At 37.4% G+C, this 17761-nt stretch overlaps 1 protein-coding gene across 1 annotated transcript in view; it reads left to right on the plus strand.

Annotated features, from left to right (window-relative positions):
• LOC139980775 (uncharacterized) overlaps positions 1-17761 on the plus strand; it is a 71863-nt gene that overhangs the window by 46492 nt on the left and 7610 nt on the right. Inside the window, exon 4 of the mRNA XM_071992700.1 lies at positions 15522-15612. Coding sequence (XP_071848801.1) covers positions 15522-15612 — 91 coding nt within the window. The remainder of the gene's footprint in view (positions 1-15521; positions 15613-17761) is intronic.

A 17761-nucleotide genomic window follows, 5' to 3' on the forward strand; every position in this document is an offset into this window, starting at 1 on the left:
TTATACAAATAATGAATGGTTATGAGTGCAATAGTGCAAATATTTCATGAGTTGAAAGATGGAATGTTCCATTCAACGAGGCGCAGCTGAATTGAATGGAACAAATTACATCTTTCAACGAATGAAATATTTGCACTATTGCACGAATGGAAACCATTCATTATTTGTTTTATACAACACCTTGAAATTTGGATATAATTGGATGTAAAATGCACTCATGCAACAGATTGTTTTGAACAGACAGGTTTCTCTGCTCTCTTACCATTGAAAAAAGTGCTATCAAAAAAGTATAACGCATGGTTCTATCATCATAGAGTGCAATTGAGCGGATTTTGCATGCAATCGACGAGCAATTGACCAATCAAATGGCCGGAATATAATTAGGTGTTGTATAATACAGTATATATACTCATCACTTGGAAAACCCATCTCCATTACAGAGGAATATACTCTGTAACAAATAAAGGAAAACATAGAAAATGTATGCACATATATGGCTTGATGATGATGTCATAATTTGGACTTGATCAAGTCTTCAGCCTAGTGTTTGACGAGACACTTAATGCGTGATATCTCCCAAATGGGATAATATTTTAGCTGTCTGGGAATACGGAGAGCCAAACGTTCCATAAATGTCGAAAAAGAAAGTGAAGTGTCCAAGTTAATATATATATGTCCAAATCGATATCAACATGTTACAATTCGATATCAGCATGTTACAATTCCATATGAACATGTCGAAACAAAATACAATATGCCATTGCGTCTATCAACATGTCAAATTCAACATCAGCATGTCGAAAACTTGTAACAGCATGCCATTACTACATTGGTCATGTCAACATGCTATATTTACGTCGTGCTATAATTTTGGAACTTCGGCGCGCGCCAACGTTTCATATATGTCGAGATTTATTTCAGTATGTCCAAAACTTGTGTCAGCATGGTGAGCGAAGAGTAGTGAAGTATTGCCATGACAACGTTGCACATGGTTCGTGTCGTTCACACGGTACTATGGTTGAATATACTGTAGCGGAAAGCTACGACTTTTCCTTAGTGAGATACGTTTCGTTCCCTCAGGGGTTACATCTGTTGCGCTCCGCGGAGGTAACGAGAGATGTTTATCCGAAACAGGAACAGGAACTGATTACGTAATTTTGCTATATCGATGTATTCCCGTGACTGGCATAGGCAGGCACGGCGGTAGGTGTGTGAGTCGATCCCATTGGTCGCAACCCATCGTAGTTATATACAGGTAGTCCATGATTGGTCTAAGCCTTTTTTTACAGTTTATGTACGGACGTGTGTATACGGGGGTTATTTCCGGGGTATTTTAATGAAGGGTTCTTTCGTAAATGAGTGAGTCAGAGAGTCGGAGAGTCGGTCGAGTGCAAGACGAGGAACTTTCCTTCCTCGTGGTAAAGCCTTTGATATTTGCCTAAGTCCAAACAAATGTGTTTAGGCATTTTAGAGTGCCCGTATGGCAAGCCGTTTTAACATTTACCTCTCTATTCTACTTAAGTAGAATTAATTCTACTTAAGTAGAATACAATTAAGCTTAAGTGAAATGAATTGCACTTAAGTAGAATTGCATTTTACTTAAGCTTAATTGTATTCCACTTAAGTGGAATTCATATTAGCTTAAGTTTAAACGGTTCTTGTTTACATCGTATTTTACTTAAGTAAAATACAATTCTACTTAAGTAAAATACAATTCTGCTTAAGTAAAATTCAATTCTACTTAAGTAAAATGCAATTCTGCTTAAGTAAAATTCAATTCTACTTAAGTAAAATGCTATTCTACTTAAGCAAAATGGCTTTTCAATTTCACTTAAGCTAAATTGCATTTTACTTAAGTGAAATAGAATTACGCTTAAGTGAAATGTGATTGGTCAATCTATTTCACTTAAGTAAAATGCAATTTAGCTTAAGTAAAATGTGATTGGTCAATCAGTATATGCTACTCATTGCGTCACTGTACTTGCCGCGAAGTCCTACTTTGTATACTATTATAGGTACCTCACCACGTGTTCATCCGCTCAATAGGTTAACCATTGTCAGAAAAGACGTAAAAATACCTAACGTAAAGCTTGCTTAAGCATGTTATCATTTACTGTCATCGTTTTTTCTGCCTTCATATGAAAGAGCATAATTTTAAGTACAGATGGTGTGAAAATAGGGAGGATCGAGGGTGATATAAACCATTTTAAAAATCTTTTGTTTAATGTTGATATTACTCCGGGCGAGCATATGGAAGGGTTCAGTGTGATAAACTTGCTCCTCTTCTAGCTCATAATCTAAACGGTCATGATATGGAAGTTTGCAAGTGCCATGATAGGCCAAGAGCACAGCTATCATGTGGTGGGTAGGATATACCAGATGAAAACTTCTATCTATGCTTTGCCAGGTCTTGAAAGTGATGAGTTTAGTGTGTAAGTCAATGGAACAATTAATTGTGATGCGAGACCTATAGAGTTACGTTCAAGACGTACTAGTTACGTAACCATTTGCGGCCATTCCCCCATTCTGCGATACTTATCAAGCTTTCGTTGTGTATATACGAACATAACACCATACTTAGCAAATGAAGCAAAGCTATGTTTATCACTGAGTCTGAACGTTAGACTTTTGGTAAATGCAGCCAGCCAATAAATCGTTGCAAAATGTTGCTGATGCAGTTGGAAAAGCACTTTTGAGGGCAAGGGAACGACTACAACACGACATACCACCAAGCAGTGGTACTAGTAGTAGTAGTACCACAAGGCACGGTACCATGTAAACATTGCCCCTATGGCAAGCCGTTTTAACATTTACCTCTCTATTCTACTTAAGTAGAATTAATTCCACTTAAGTAGAATACAATTAAACTTAAGTGAAATGAATTGCACTTAAGTAGAATACAATTAAGCTTAAGTAAAATGAATTGCACTTAAGTAGAATTGCATTTTACTTAAGTTTAATTGTATTCCACTTAAGTAAAATTACCACTTTCTTTTAAGCTTAAGTTAAATTCAATTTCACTTAAGCTTAATTGTATTCTACTTAAGTAAAATACAATTCTACTTAAGAAAAATTTAATTTAGCTTAAGTAAAAGTGTCATTCTTTTTCACTTAAGCTAAATGCATTTTACTTAAGTAAAATTGTATTTTACTTAAGTAGAATACAATTAAGCTTAAGTGAAATTGAATTTAACTTAAGCTAAATTGTATTCTACTTAAGTAGAATTGTATTTTGCTTAAGTAGAATACAATTGCATTTTACTTAAGTAAAATTCAATTCTGCTTAAGTAAAATACAATTTAGCTTAAGTGGAATTGAAGGATATGGCAAGCCGTTATAACATTTACCTCGTGCGGAGAAGTGGTTGGTCTGGGGGCAATGTTTACATGCATGGTACCATGCCTTGTGATACTTCTAGTATACTAGTACCACTGATTGGTGGTATGTCGTGTTGTAGTCGTTCCCTTGCCCTCAAAAGTGCTTTTCCAACTGCATCAGCAACAGTTTGCAACGATTTATTGGCTGGCTGCATTTACCAAATGTCTAACGTTCAGACTCAGTGATAAACAAAGCTTTGCTTCATTTGCTAAGTATGGTGTTATGTTCGTATACACACAACGAAAGCTGGATAAGTATCGCAGAATGGGGGAATGGCCGCAAATGGTTACGTAACTAGTACGTCTTGAACGTAACTCTATAGGTCTCGCATCACAATTAATTGTTCCATTGACTTACACACTAAACTCATCACTTTCAAGACCTGCCAAAGCATAGATAGAAGTTTTCATCTGGTATATACTACCCACCACACGATAGCTGTGTTCTAGTGGCCTATCATGGCACTTGCAAACTTCCATATCATGACCGTTTAGATTATGAGCTAGAAGAGGAGCAAGTTTATCACACTGAGCCCTTCCATATGCTCTTTCGGGGTAATATCAACATTTAACCAAAGATTTTTAAAATGGTTTATATCACCTTCGATCCTCCCCATTTTCACACCATCTGTACTTAAAATTATGCTCTTTCATATAAAGGCAGAAAAAACGATGACAGTAAATGATAACATGCTTAAGGAAGCTTTACGTTAGGTACTTTTACCTCTTTTCTGACAATGGTAAACCTATTGAGCGGATGAACACGTGGTGAGGTACCCGCTAAAATAGTATACAGAGTCGGACTTCGCGGCAAGTGCAGTGACGCAATGAGTAGCATATACTGATTGACCAATCACATTTTACTTAAGCTAAATTGCATTTTACTTAAGTGAAATAGATTGACCAATCACATTTCACTTAAGCGTAATTCTATTTCACTTAAGTAAAATGCAATTTAGCTTAAGTGAAATTGAAAAGCCATTTTGCTTAAGTAGAATAGCATTTTACTTAAGTAGAATTGAATTTTACTTAAGCAGAATTGCATTTTACTTAAGTAGAATTGAATTTTACTTAAGCAGAATTGTATTTTACTTAAGTAGAATTGTATTTTACTTAAGTAAAATACGATGTAGACAAAAACCGTTTTAACTTAAGCTAATATGAATTCCACTTAAGTGGAATACAATTAAGCTTAAGTAAAATGCAATTCTACTTAAGTGCAATTCATTTCACTTAAGCTTAATTGTATTCTACTTAAGTGGAATTAATTCTACTTAAGTAGAATAGAGAGGTAAATGTTAAAACGGCTTGCCATATGCCCCCAGACCAACCACTTCTCCGCACGAGGTAAATGTTATAACGGCTTGCCATATCCTTCAATTCCACTTAAGCTAAATTGTATTTTACTTAAGTAGAATTGAATTTTACTTAAGTATAATGCAATTGTATTCTACTTAAGTAAAATACAATTCTACTTAAGTAGAATACAATTAAGCTTAAGTTAAATTCAATTTCACTTAAGCTTAATTGTATTCTACTTAAGTAAAATACAATTTTACTTAAGTAAAATGCATTTAGCTTAAGTGAAAAAGAATGACACTTTTACTTAAGCTAAATTAAATTTTACTTAAGTAGAATTGTATTTTACTTAAGTAGAATACAATTAAGCTTAAGTGAAATTGAATTTAACTTAAGCTTAAAAGAAAGTGGTAATTTTACTTAAGTGGAATACAATTAAACTTAAGTAAAATGCAATTCTACTTAAGTGCAATTCATTTTACTTAAGCTAAATTGTATTCTACTTAAGTGCAATTCATTTCACTTAAGCTTAATTGTATTCTACTTAAGTGGAATTAATTCTACTTAAGTAGAATAGAGAGGTAAATGTTAAAACGGCTTGCCATATGCCCGACACCTGCGCTGCCCGAGTCCAGCGGAATGCCCGAAGCCTGTGCTGCCCGACACCGGTGGATTGCCGATGTTTAGACTGCCCTACCCTTGCGCAGCCCCAGTGTTATGCCTGCGTATCCTTGGGTTGTGCCCGACCCCAGTACGTTATATTGGGCAAATGTAAATATTGTGTATTATACGCTGTAGATGTAGAACGAGATGAGAAATTATACTTTTATTAAACATACAACTCTGGTGTCTGCCTCCTGATTTAGAGTTAATCTGTACCCGTCCCCCATCTACCTCCCCTACCCTCCTCCAGTTGGTTTCGAGACAGGTTTTACACTACCAGACGTTGCAAGGTCTTCATGTTTAAAATTTGCTTTGTCTGAAATTCCAGTCTTGAAAAGCATGAAAATATTATCATTAACTAAGATTAATCCACCTCTATTTTGTTTTTCCACCCAGGCTTTACTGTAATCTAAAAAACTGTGACCTTCACCTGCAACAGACATACAGTTTAAGTACTGTAAAAATATTAAAGCATTCTGAGTACTCTTAACTTTCATGTAACGTTTTTTAAGGGCAAATGGCACATAACCTGCTAATTATCTTAGAATTTGTTCCTCATGTTTTTCAACATTTGTATCTTCCAAATTTATGTCGTCTGGAACATCCAGCCTCTCAAACTCTTCAATCATCAGCTTCAAATTCAACTATATCCTGTAGCATGAACATTTCTAATGTCCTCGGCGGATGCAAAGTTTTTTGGCAGCCATGTTTCGTGTTAAATTAATTTTGTTAATTTTATAACACTAGGTGCCCAATGCAATAACAAACAGCACTAACGTTATTTGCCTAACGAACGAAGAAAAGTTTTATCGGAAAATACTTGACTAAAAGTACCTATTTCGCCATTACTTGTTCATATATTGCGATGAAATATATGCTGAGATAAACAATTAATTATTAAATACTAATCTTCGCATGATTCGGTGAGAAATGAAAGATATATTCCGATCGAAATTCTTACAGGTATGCGTAACGTAACATATATGAGTACTGCGTATACTATTTCAATTACATATACGTTAGGATCGGAGTGTCTGTTGTTATGTTGTGAGGGACGCTATATACGAAATGACCTTTGTACCAGGATTACGTAATAGCTGATGATGGCTTTACCCGTGTTTGTGCCCTGAGGCATGTTTACTTATGGCGATCAAATTTTGTCGGTTACAATGATACTTCGAAGTGGGTTTTCTCCTTCTGTTTATAGCTCCATGATTCAACCATAGTACCGTGTGAACGACACGAACCATGTGCAACGTTGTCATGGCAATACTTCACTACTCTTCGCTCACCATGCTGACACAAGTTTTGGACATACTGAAATAAATCTCGACATATATGAAACGTTGGCGCGCGCCGAAGTGCCAAAATTATAGCACGACGTAAATATAGCATGTTGACATGACCAATGTAGTAATGGCATGCTGTTACAAGTTTTCGACATGCTGATGTTGAATTTGACATGTTGATAGACGCAATGGCATATTGTATTTTGTTTCGACATGTTCATATGGAATTGTAACATGCTGATATCGAATTGTAACATGCTGATATCGAATTGTAACATGTTGATATCGATTTGGACATATATATATTAACTTGGACACTTCACTTTCTTTTTCGACATTTATGGAACGTTTGGCTCTCCGTATGGGAAAGTTGTTCAAAGACAGTTATCTCTCTCACATAGAACATTAATGATGGTTGGATCTGTGTTTCCTGGCTAGGATGGGGTGGGATGTGGGGAGGAAAGGGGGGGGGAGAAGTTGTTCAATGACAGTTATCTCTATCACATAGAACATTAATGATGGTTGGACTTGTGACTCCTGGCTAGGATGCGGTGGGATGTGGGGAGGAAAGGGGGGGGTAAGGGGGGAGGAGTTGTTCAATGACACTGGTATCTCTATCACATAGAACATTAATGATGCTTGGATTTGTGTCTTGTGGCTGGGATGAGGAGGTGGGATGTGGGGAGGGAATGGGGGGAGGGGAGGAGTTGTTCAATGACAGTATCTCTATCACATAGACCATTAATGATGGTCGGATTTGTGTCTCCTGGCTAGGATGAGGTGGGATGTGGGGGGGGGGGAGAGGGGAGGAGTTGTTCAGTGACAGTTATCTCTCTCACATAGAACATTAATGATAGTTGGATTTGTGTCTCCTGGCTAGAATGAGGAGGTGGGATATGGGGAGGGAAGGGGGGGGGTGGGGGAAGTTTGTTCAAAGGCAGTTATCTCTCTCACATAGACCATTAATGATGCTTGGATTTCTGTCTTGTGGCTGGGATTAGAGGGGTGGGATATGGGGAGGGAGGGTGGGGGTGGGGCGGAGGAGTTGTTCATGACATTTTATCGATATAATATAGACCAATAATGATGGTTGGGTCTGTGTCTTCTTTAATAACCTTCAATATAGACTAATTTACTATTTAAGAGCAATGTAGATTTGGTTCGTTTAAAAATTGAATTGAATGGACTGTACAGTGTAGTGAAGAATTTATAAAGAGATGTCCAGTAAATCTAGAAATTGGCTATATAAAGACAAGCTGCGATATTTTATTTTTCAGTAAAGCAGTTTGACTACAAATGATCATGAATTAAGTGAAAGTAGGTTTTGGTGGAGATGTTAGTGGGGAGGGGGAGGGGGTTATTTTCTTTGCGGTGAATCAGTGCTAGAATCAAAATAACACTGATTTAAAATTTAAATAATACAAATAATACTTCTTGGCCAGACTTTTATACCATCTACATAAAGTCTGTAAGATTTTCATCTGGGAAAGATGAATCAAAATAGTCTTCAGTTTAAATTACAATGTTGTCATTTTGTATGCCAAATGTGGATAAATTATTAAAGCCATGCAGAGTGTAATTGGCCATTTGTGAGTTTAAACTTGATGATTAATCTCCTTTTGAAAGACTAAATCTAGAGAGATTATTATAAGTCTTAATTTTCAAACTTAATTATCCCGTCTGGAAACCTTATTTAACCGATCAATCGAAGATGTGTGTTTACTTCCCTCCTCTTACTATCTAGTCTTCAACGCTACAGTCATTATGTATTCAAGAACACTGCTGTATAATTTATTCTGTGGTTTCATCGGCTGCAGGACATTCTCCAAAAAGATTTATAATTTGGATTTCTCGTCTCCTGTTAACTGTCCCCTTTGCTGTGCCCTCCTCTTCAGGTTGTCACTCTTGCAAAAGTCTCCTAGTCTAGCATGCAAAATTTTACTCATCAGCCTGGACAATTCTGCCTTGCAGGTATTTTTAGCTCTGCCATCTGGCCTGCGATAGATTCCACACATACATAAATATTATATATAAACCTGTTGTTACACGTTGCACAACATCGTTATTCATCATCGGTTAGGATCATTTCCGGTTATAATTCATCACAAACTGCCGAGACACTTAAGCAATTATGAAACATTGAGGGATGAATTAAATATCTATATTTAAAAGAAATGCAAACTGAAGTGAGAAATTCTCTGATCTTTGCAGATCTTACATGACAAATATGTCTATTTCCGAGATGACTTCATCTGTCATCTCGTTATTTTTGTCTTTATGAGTTTGATGCATTTACATGCAGGCAGCAGTTTTAGTAGGTCTGTTACTGTGTAAGTTGTATGCATTTTAGGGTGTGAATGATAATGCAGTGTACTGTATTACTGGACGGTACAGTTAGATGTAACAGCATATATCCTACACTGTTCTATTACATAGATACATTATATGCTCTCTCAATCATCATCACTCCAATGTACGTTTCAGATGTTCCATCATTTCATTTCCAAACTTAATCTCTCTATATATTTGGTCTGCATTGTCCTTGACTTAGTTAATTTAATACTGCAGGGGGTTTATTGTTAGATGGTCAAATCAGATCTTAATAGTTAAAAATCTGGTTCAGAATTTAATTATCAGAGTTAGTTGATGATATATTGTTTGTAGGAAATGATTAGATGATATTTCAGCAGACATATGTCTCTGGTCGACTATGATAGCATATGTCATTAAAGGAGCCTTTTGTGTTCGTTGGACAATTTTTACCAGACTTATAACCCAGGGAGTATTTTGAGGATTTGGCTACTTATCCATTGGTCAACAAGGTCTTACCAACTGATTGGTTGTTTGGAACAGCGAAATTGATTGTCCAAAGAAATGTACCAAATTTACAAAGAATGGTCAGTATGAACACTGTAGGAGAGATATGTATAATCGGTGGATTGATGTACAGGTACACCAGCTTTGGGGTCAGTAAAGCTCCCCTTTGGGGTGGATCATAGGGCTACCACTATTTTTGTATAATTTCAGTATCTCCAAAGTGATGGAGAGAGATCTACCAACTTTTCAATTGACCTATTTGGGGATATTTAGTTACAACTTTCAGTGCAATTTGACTTTGAAGTACAGTAACCAATCAGGCGTCCTAGCAGAAGACGACCTTCAAAGCTGAGTTTGCTTGTCCACACTGATATTTGGTCTACAGGATGAGAGTTAAAAATTCTACTAAGAAAATCGGTTAATGCATCGAATGTTAATGCATCAAAGCAATTTATTATAATTCTGTACATATTGTAGTCATTAACAATTGGCTCATCGGTAATTACGGTCGGTTACTAGTGCGTGTCGCCAGGCCATACGTGCACCATATGCACTACACCCCGTGGTGGCGTGTGTGCGAGCTTCCACCTCTCATAACAGTGGTAATGTTTACAGCTGAGCGAGTAATAGACGTTGATTCTGGTTGTGTCAAGATTGTTTACTAGGAGAAACCTTTCCAAGGTTTAGCTTTTGTCTATATAGCTGATTAAAGCCACAGGATAGCATCCTGTTTTGCCATCATGTTAATGAAGATAAACATATCTCTTGTTTCTGTAATTAGATCGTTTCCCTCCAGGAAATCTTCATACCTGATGTGTAGCAGTGCAGACATGATATCTCAAACATGCTGATTGAAAGTCTTTGTAGGAATTCATGCACCTAAGTGTATTCTTTGTGAGTTTAAAGGTTGATTTTAGCAAATATAACTAGAATAAAGAAGACACCAACCTGTAAACAGACCAGGTTGCATTGCAGTTACAACTTTAATAGCTTTAGAGAAATGTCCCTCAAAACATTCATGCTGTACTCCTTAGTTTATCATGTACCTGTAGTCAATCTGTGTTGTCTATCAATAAAACGCAGGGCCATTGACATTATCTATATGGAGATATGGGAAGGCGGGAACCATGGTCCTCCCAACCTTCCATTAGTGTAATGATGTTCACACCGGACATGCCTGCCAGGCTACCACCACAGACAGCAATTTCTGCATCACTGAACAGTGGTTGCTCCATCCTCCTCTCCCTCCCTATCTTACCCCTCCCCCATCCTCATCCCCATCCCCATCCCCCCATCTCAAGCCTGGGTGGGGTCCCTGCAAAGCCAATCATTTCTGGTCTCAAGTAATCTATCAAACTCTCCTTAGGATATCCTCATTCTGTATCTTTCCATCCAACAATCTGTATCCAATTTAACACCCCCCCCCCTCCTTCCCATCCCTCCATTGCCGAAGTTTTCAAAACTCAATCCCATTAACCAATATAGTCTATGAAATTGAATCATGTCAACCCTATGCGTCAGTTTCTATCACGATTTTAATACCCACGTTCGATAGTCCGGTCCCCCAGCTGGCCAGCAGTATATATACTTATATGGTCTCTTGATTCAAAGTCTCTTGTAAAATTGATGAGATGGCTATCTCCTTAGTCATGCCTCTATACTGTACTGCATTTCAAGCACGTCCATAAGGTTAAGTTTAATTAGAAGTGCATTTCTCATGTTTTGCTTCTTTCCCTTTTTTTGTTTGGTGTGTACACATGCATTGATCAATTGTTTTGCTAAGGAAAGACAAACAGATTTCCCCTTTTAGTCCTCACTATAGAATGAGTCAGTCAGTATCTACATGAGTCTGCAGTTTCAGTATGTGTGTGTGCATGTATTCGTATATATGTATGCGTGTATGTACATGTATGAATGTAAGCCTGTTTGTATTTTAAATGACAAAGTCACGCCCTGTCTGTTCGTCAAGCGTCTTTAAATGTTAGACAACCTTGGAATTTGGCAGTTTGGTCTAATTTTTTTGTTTGTCACTTTTAACCAGTCTTTTTATCCAGTCATTTTCCATTGTGAGCAAAATTTAGGGCAAAATGACTTCTAAGTTGTTATTTTAAATTATCTCACTGCATGCTGATCGAGGTTAGTGGTAAATTGGTACAGCAGGAGTTTGACAGATTGAGACAAAAATAAATGTTTGGTTCTGTATTGGTCAATCAAATCGGTCCTAGTCCAAGAGATCAAAACAATTGTCCAAACAGAATCATATTTGCAAGGTTTAACTGTAAGCATGCATTCCTACAAAGTCGTGCTTACAGTAATATGTTCTAAACTTAGAGATAGCTGGCCAGACTATCTGCTATCCATATTGCATTGAGGACATCACCGGTAGGGCCTATACAATCCAAGACATCACTTGTAGGGCCTATATATACAATCAAAAACACCAGTTGTAGGGCCTATACAATCAAATACATCACTGGTAGCTAGGCCTATACAATCCAAGACATCACTTGTAGGGCCTATACAATCAAAAACATCACATGTAGGGCCTATACAATCAAATACATCACTGGTAGCTAGGCCTATACAATCCAAGACATCACTTGTAGGGCCTATAAAATCAAAAACATCACATGTAGGGCCTATACAATCAAATACATCACTGGTAGCTAGGCCTATACAATCCAAGACATCACTTGTAGGGCCTATAAAATCAAAAACATCACATGTAGGGCCTATACAATCAAATACATCACTGGTAGCTAGGCCTATACAATCCAAGACATCACTTGTAGGGCCTATACAATTAGTTCAAGAGCAGATACACTTATATGTTGAGTGGTATAGTAAAAAAAAACTAGGAATGGAATAAGTTATCAGTTATAGCAAAGTACTGAGAATTAATTAATTTGAGGACAGATGTAATTATGGTCTTTAAAATTACTGTCTTGTCTCAATATATGCTAGAAATACCAAATTGCTGACCTTTATATCATCAGACTTATATGGCTCAAAATTTTTATCAGACCATTCTCTGTAATATTCAGAGCACTACTCCACCATCACTATGACAAATCCAAGTTTCATTTTCAGGGAGTAGCTGTACTTTAGGAGAGGGTAAAAAACCTTCACAAAAGTTCCTTTGGCAGCACCTTTTAGTAGTATATATGCCCAAATTTGAAGGCATTACAGCTGGATATGAGTAGTATTAAAGGTGGCCCTTGTTGACATATTCTGACCTCAGAATTTCCTGTCTAGATCTTTCTTAGATACACAATCTGTTAGATCTGACAAAGGAAGCCTTTGATATATACTGCTAACAGCTAAAATACTTCCTGACCTACCAGTTAAAACTGTTCCATGATGAGCTGTATATAGAGTATGAACTTAAAGCAGCCATTTTGCATTGTGTGTTACATTTTCTGTATTATACTGTACTTGTTAATTAAAGTAGCAGCTGTGTGGAAGTTAATTGCAGCTCGACCAGTCAAGTTTCATTACAGCTTATAAGCCTCGTTGACATATTAGAATGTAACAGAGCATCAGGATCCTGTTCTTCCCCTGAGAGGTAATATTTTAGCCCGAACCCTTACAAGTCCACATATGAGAACGTGCTGGGTAGGTCAATGATGAACAGAGAACATTATGCAATCAGCTAAGGTCATAGTTAAGTATTTACAATTCACTGTGAGGGCTTTTGTTCTGTATGTTGGTATATATGGTAGAATGAGAAGGAAGGGCAACGACCGGAGGGGCCGGTCATAGAGGGCGCACAATGTTAAAAGGTTACCAGGACATTCTAGGCACAGTAGAACGTGGTGCTAAGGTTGTGAGGAGACAGGTAAGCGAGGAGCGAAGTAAATATCCAAACCAGTAATTTTTGGGATTTCTGTGACACTTAATGCAGAAGTGACGAGTCAAGTAACCTGAAATCTCGGGTCACTTGATCCCCAAGCGTCCAAACTACGATCTTGATCACCTGTGAGGGTCTTGATCCTCTCCCAAAAAAAGGGGGTCAGATCCTCCTTGCTTTCTCAAAATAAAAATAAGGTTTTATGCAGCAATAGTTCAAAACCCTTGGACATTTCCTTATTTGGCATTATTTGCATTTGTTTGGACAAGGAATCATTGATAATCAAATGGAATAATTAGTGCATTTGCTGGTTATGATTTGTTTGGAGGGCTATCTTTGGTTTATCCAATGTGCTACTGTACGGTTATTGTGAAATAGTGCCTAATGAGAGTGAGGGGGAGGGGGAGGGGGTGGGATGTGCGTTCGCCTGTTAATGGACGGCAAAACACAAGTAACTACTTTAAAGTGGTCTGCCTATATTGTTAAATTGTTAACTTTGTTCAACCTCACGCCTAGCAGGTGTATGAGTGGAGGAAGCATGTATGCTGTGTAGTTTTAGTTGATGCAATAGGATTATCTCTGGTTATTACTTTTGGAACATTCCTTTCAAATTTTCAAACAAAGCATCAAGACTTATAATCTTCAATAATTTCTCACAGCAGATGTAGATGAACCAATTTCTATCCTCATTTTGTATGTATTCTAGAAAATTAATGCCATTCAAGTTTGTGGGAAGAGCATCAAATAATTGCAGTTTGGCTGTGAAAAATTATTTTGTACTTTTCATACTGAACAATGTGATGGTATGCTGGTTGAAAATTAGAGTGGATTTGTCTAAGTTTAATGCTCAAAGTTTTCCAATATATTTACAATGAATGTAATTTTCACTTGTTCAATGGGTATGATTTTGGTAACATGTGGGACAATTAAGTAGTGACTGTGTCCTACAGTTTCAAACCCCCTTTGTCTTTCTACAAGGGCAAAAGGACAAATAGAATACATTGAAACCCATAAACATCTGTAAAAAGGTTTTGAAACAAAATTCATCCCCATTTTCTATGGTCTCAACATGCAGCTCTAAAGTGGTGCTATATTAGGTACACTCTTCTGTTTATTGAAAACCCCCAACTTAAAAAAAAAATTCTGTGCAGTATAATAATATCTGCATTTTTTTTTCAGTTTTTCTTTCCAAAGAAAAGTATTATTCTTTCATGCTTTTACTACAACTCTGCTAGAGTGAAGCTATCAGATATAATATGCACCAGGGAACAAATCCCTCTTTGCCTGGAACTCCCCAAGCTAGCTGGGGGGTAAATAGCAAGTCTGTCAACAGAAATCGATATATGTCCACATGTGTTGGTGAAATAACTCCTATTTTCTTCAGCCTTCTACCACCCCAAAAAATTACCACAAAAGAAAAATGATTAAAAACAAAAACAGAAAAAAAACTATATATATATCTAGCTATGATAGTATGCCTTCCCAGGAGTACTGTACGACCTCATATAGGGTCAGTTAATAATCAGGGACCAGTTTTACCCTCAGGCTCAACACCCCTGTCATCGACACCTGCTGTAAGTTGAAAAGGAGGGTGGGCAAGCTATGAAATTGGATCTCACAGGTTGTATACTACTGGGGAATTAGAAAGTTTAAAAGGAATTCTTTTATGATTTGAAGAATAGGCTAAAATAAACAGAGAGGATTTTAAATTTTCTCTGCTTGATATGGCCTCCATCTTAAGAAAGGGACAAATACATGGTTCATATCCTAAACATTTATTTTACAAAGTTTGGGAGCACACTGAGGATTTAAAGAATAGGCTAAAATGAACAGAGAGGACTTTAAATTTTCTCTGCTTGATTTGGCCTCCATCTTAAGAAAGGGACAACATATCCTAACATTTATGTTACAAAGTTTAGGAGCACTCTGAGGATTTTTTATTTTTTTTGTATTATTATGATTTTTTGTGTGTGAATTATATCATTTGGTTTAGTATCAAAGGGGGGGGGGGGGCAGTTGGTCTAGTAATATAGAGAGGTGCAGGGAGGGAGGTACATTAGCTATTGAGGGCAGTGGGAATTAAGAGGGGAGAAACAAAGCTGGGAACAGGTTTCTGCTTATTGATCTCCTTCTTATCAAAGGACACTTTTTTTCACCTTTTGGTGCACTTGATACTGAAATTTCAAAATATTTCACTGTCTTTGTTGTTGTTCTTTGTTCTTCTAGATTTTGAGAAATCATGTTATGGTGAGAGTCGGAGGTGGATGGGATACCTTGGAGCATTACCTGGACAAGCACGACCCTTGTCGTTGTCAAGGTGAGATACCATCTAACCGGAGTGTTCGATTAGTGTTAAGTTAGTCATTTCAGTCAGAGACCTAAGGAAAGTGTTAACTTGTTACAGTTTTATTGAAGATTGTGTCAGTCATAATTTTTTTATTCCCCTAAATTTTCCTCGCCTGAATTCCTGATTATAATCTTTCTTGCTTTGTGCCTGCTCGTGCCAGATGGTCCTCGTACAAGAGACATAAGTCAGTCGGTCATGTGCTTGGTATGATTTTCAAGAGGGTAGAGAAAGATAAGTAGGTCAGTGTGGGTGGTTTTTGGTAGTAAATTGGTAGTCATGAATATTCGAATGCTTTGGGCTTACTCATCCGCATATGAAAGCACTCGAGTGTATGTGATTGTAAGAGGATACTGCCAGGACGGAGACTGAACCAGGAGGGGGGTCTGCATTCTCCTTCATCTTGTCATACATGTGGAAGTTATAAATGTGATTATTAACTGAGGATACTATATCCCCCCTAATGGAATTGCCTCTAAGGAAACAGCACGATATGGAACTGATTATGGATTCAACAAGAGATCAAATTCCTCTGGTTTCTCTTTAAATTACATTAAAAAAAAAATTCACATCGCAGATTGTCGAGAGGGCTGCAATAAGTCATTTTGAATTATCACAACATTTTCCAAGTCTGCCCAGGCATACAGGCTGCATATGACATATGAGCCGCTGAGGTGGTAACTGCCCGAGGGGTTGATGTGGAACAGGGATTCTACCACCATAACTTTAGCACTTGCCAGCTAAAATGCTCCGTTGTATGTAAAAACATGAACAATTTGAAAGCATAACAGGCAACTGTATGTGGATAGAGAGTGTTGGTCTACTTCCACAAAGTCTTAAGAATATATTTTAGTCGGACTCTTATCTTGAAGTGAACCGTTGGCATTTAAAGAGTTTTGGCGAGTTTTTTCATCACAGGTCACACTGCTGGCAAACTAATGTCATATTTAGTTTAAAACTAAATTGGTGTGGATTGAGCTTCCAGCAGGTTTTGCCTAATTGCTTCCAGGGATAATTACCTTAATATTAAACAGACAGTTTAAGCATTTCATGGCACTGATTGAGTGAGGTAGGGAATGGAATGTATGTGTGTTTGACTGTGAATGATGGGGGGGGGGGGGGGGAAGGGGACATGGATGGAGTGGGGTATAGGGGTGAGATAGGGATTGAGGTTGCCTGGAGACACAGTTATAGGAGATAGGAGGACAATGAAATGTTTCTGGGGCAGTTATTTCATTTTACTTTTAAATTGAAGGATCTATAAAAATTCTAAATTAATTCCTGTAATTCTTTTGTTTGTATGTGTGAACAGAGTATGGAATGACACAAGGCAGAACAAACTAGTTGTTAGGGCAGTCTTTCTTGCTTACCCCTCAAGCTATGCTAACTGTGTCCTACCTTTGTCCAAAAAACATGATTTACCACATGTGCCATTTCCCGAAAGCATAAACCAAAGCATAGAGTGTATGTTCCAAATTATTTGCAGGCTGATATATTCACACCATAAAATTGTCATGTCCGTTGGTATATGTTCTCAAAGCGTACACCAAAGCATAGACCATATGTTCCAAAAGCATACACCAAAGCATAGAGTATATGTTCTACATTATCTGGAGCACACTGTATGTACCCAGGACACAATTGTCATGTCTGTTGGTATATGTTCCCAAAAATGAACACCAAAGCATAGACCATATATGTTCCAAAAGCATACACCAAAGCACAGAGTATATGCTCCAAAAACATACACCAAAGCATAGACCATATGTTCCAAAGCATACACCAAAGCATAGACCATTTGTTCCTTTTAACATACACCAAAGCATAGAGTATATGTTCCAAAAGCATATACCAAAGCATAGAGGATATGTTCCAAAAGTATACACTAAAGCATAGAGTATATATACTACATTATCTGGAGCATACTGTACGTACACAGGACACAATTGTCATGTCAGCTGGTAGCCTTGGATGCTTCATAAAATACAGCACTGACTCATCATAATACAGTGAGTCTCATCATGCCATATGTATTAATCCTGTTCAAGCCATTTATCGGTGATCGGAAATCCAGCTGGCAGGTTCGCTCTCCCATGGGAGTCTCGTCTGGCAACTTACAGAC

The sequence above is a fragment of the Apostichopus japonicus genome, chromosome 15 (genome assembly GCF_037975245.1).
Source record: "Apostichopus japonicus isolate 1M-3 chromosome 15, ASM3797524v1, whole genome shotgun sequence".
NCBI lineage: Eukaryota > Metazoa > Echinodermata > Holothuroidea > Aspidochirotida > Stichopodidae > Apostichopus > Apostichopus japonicus.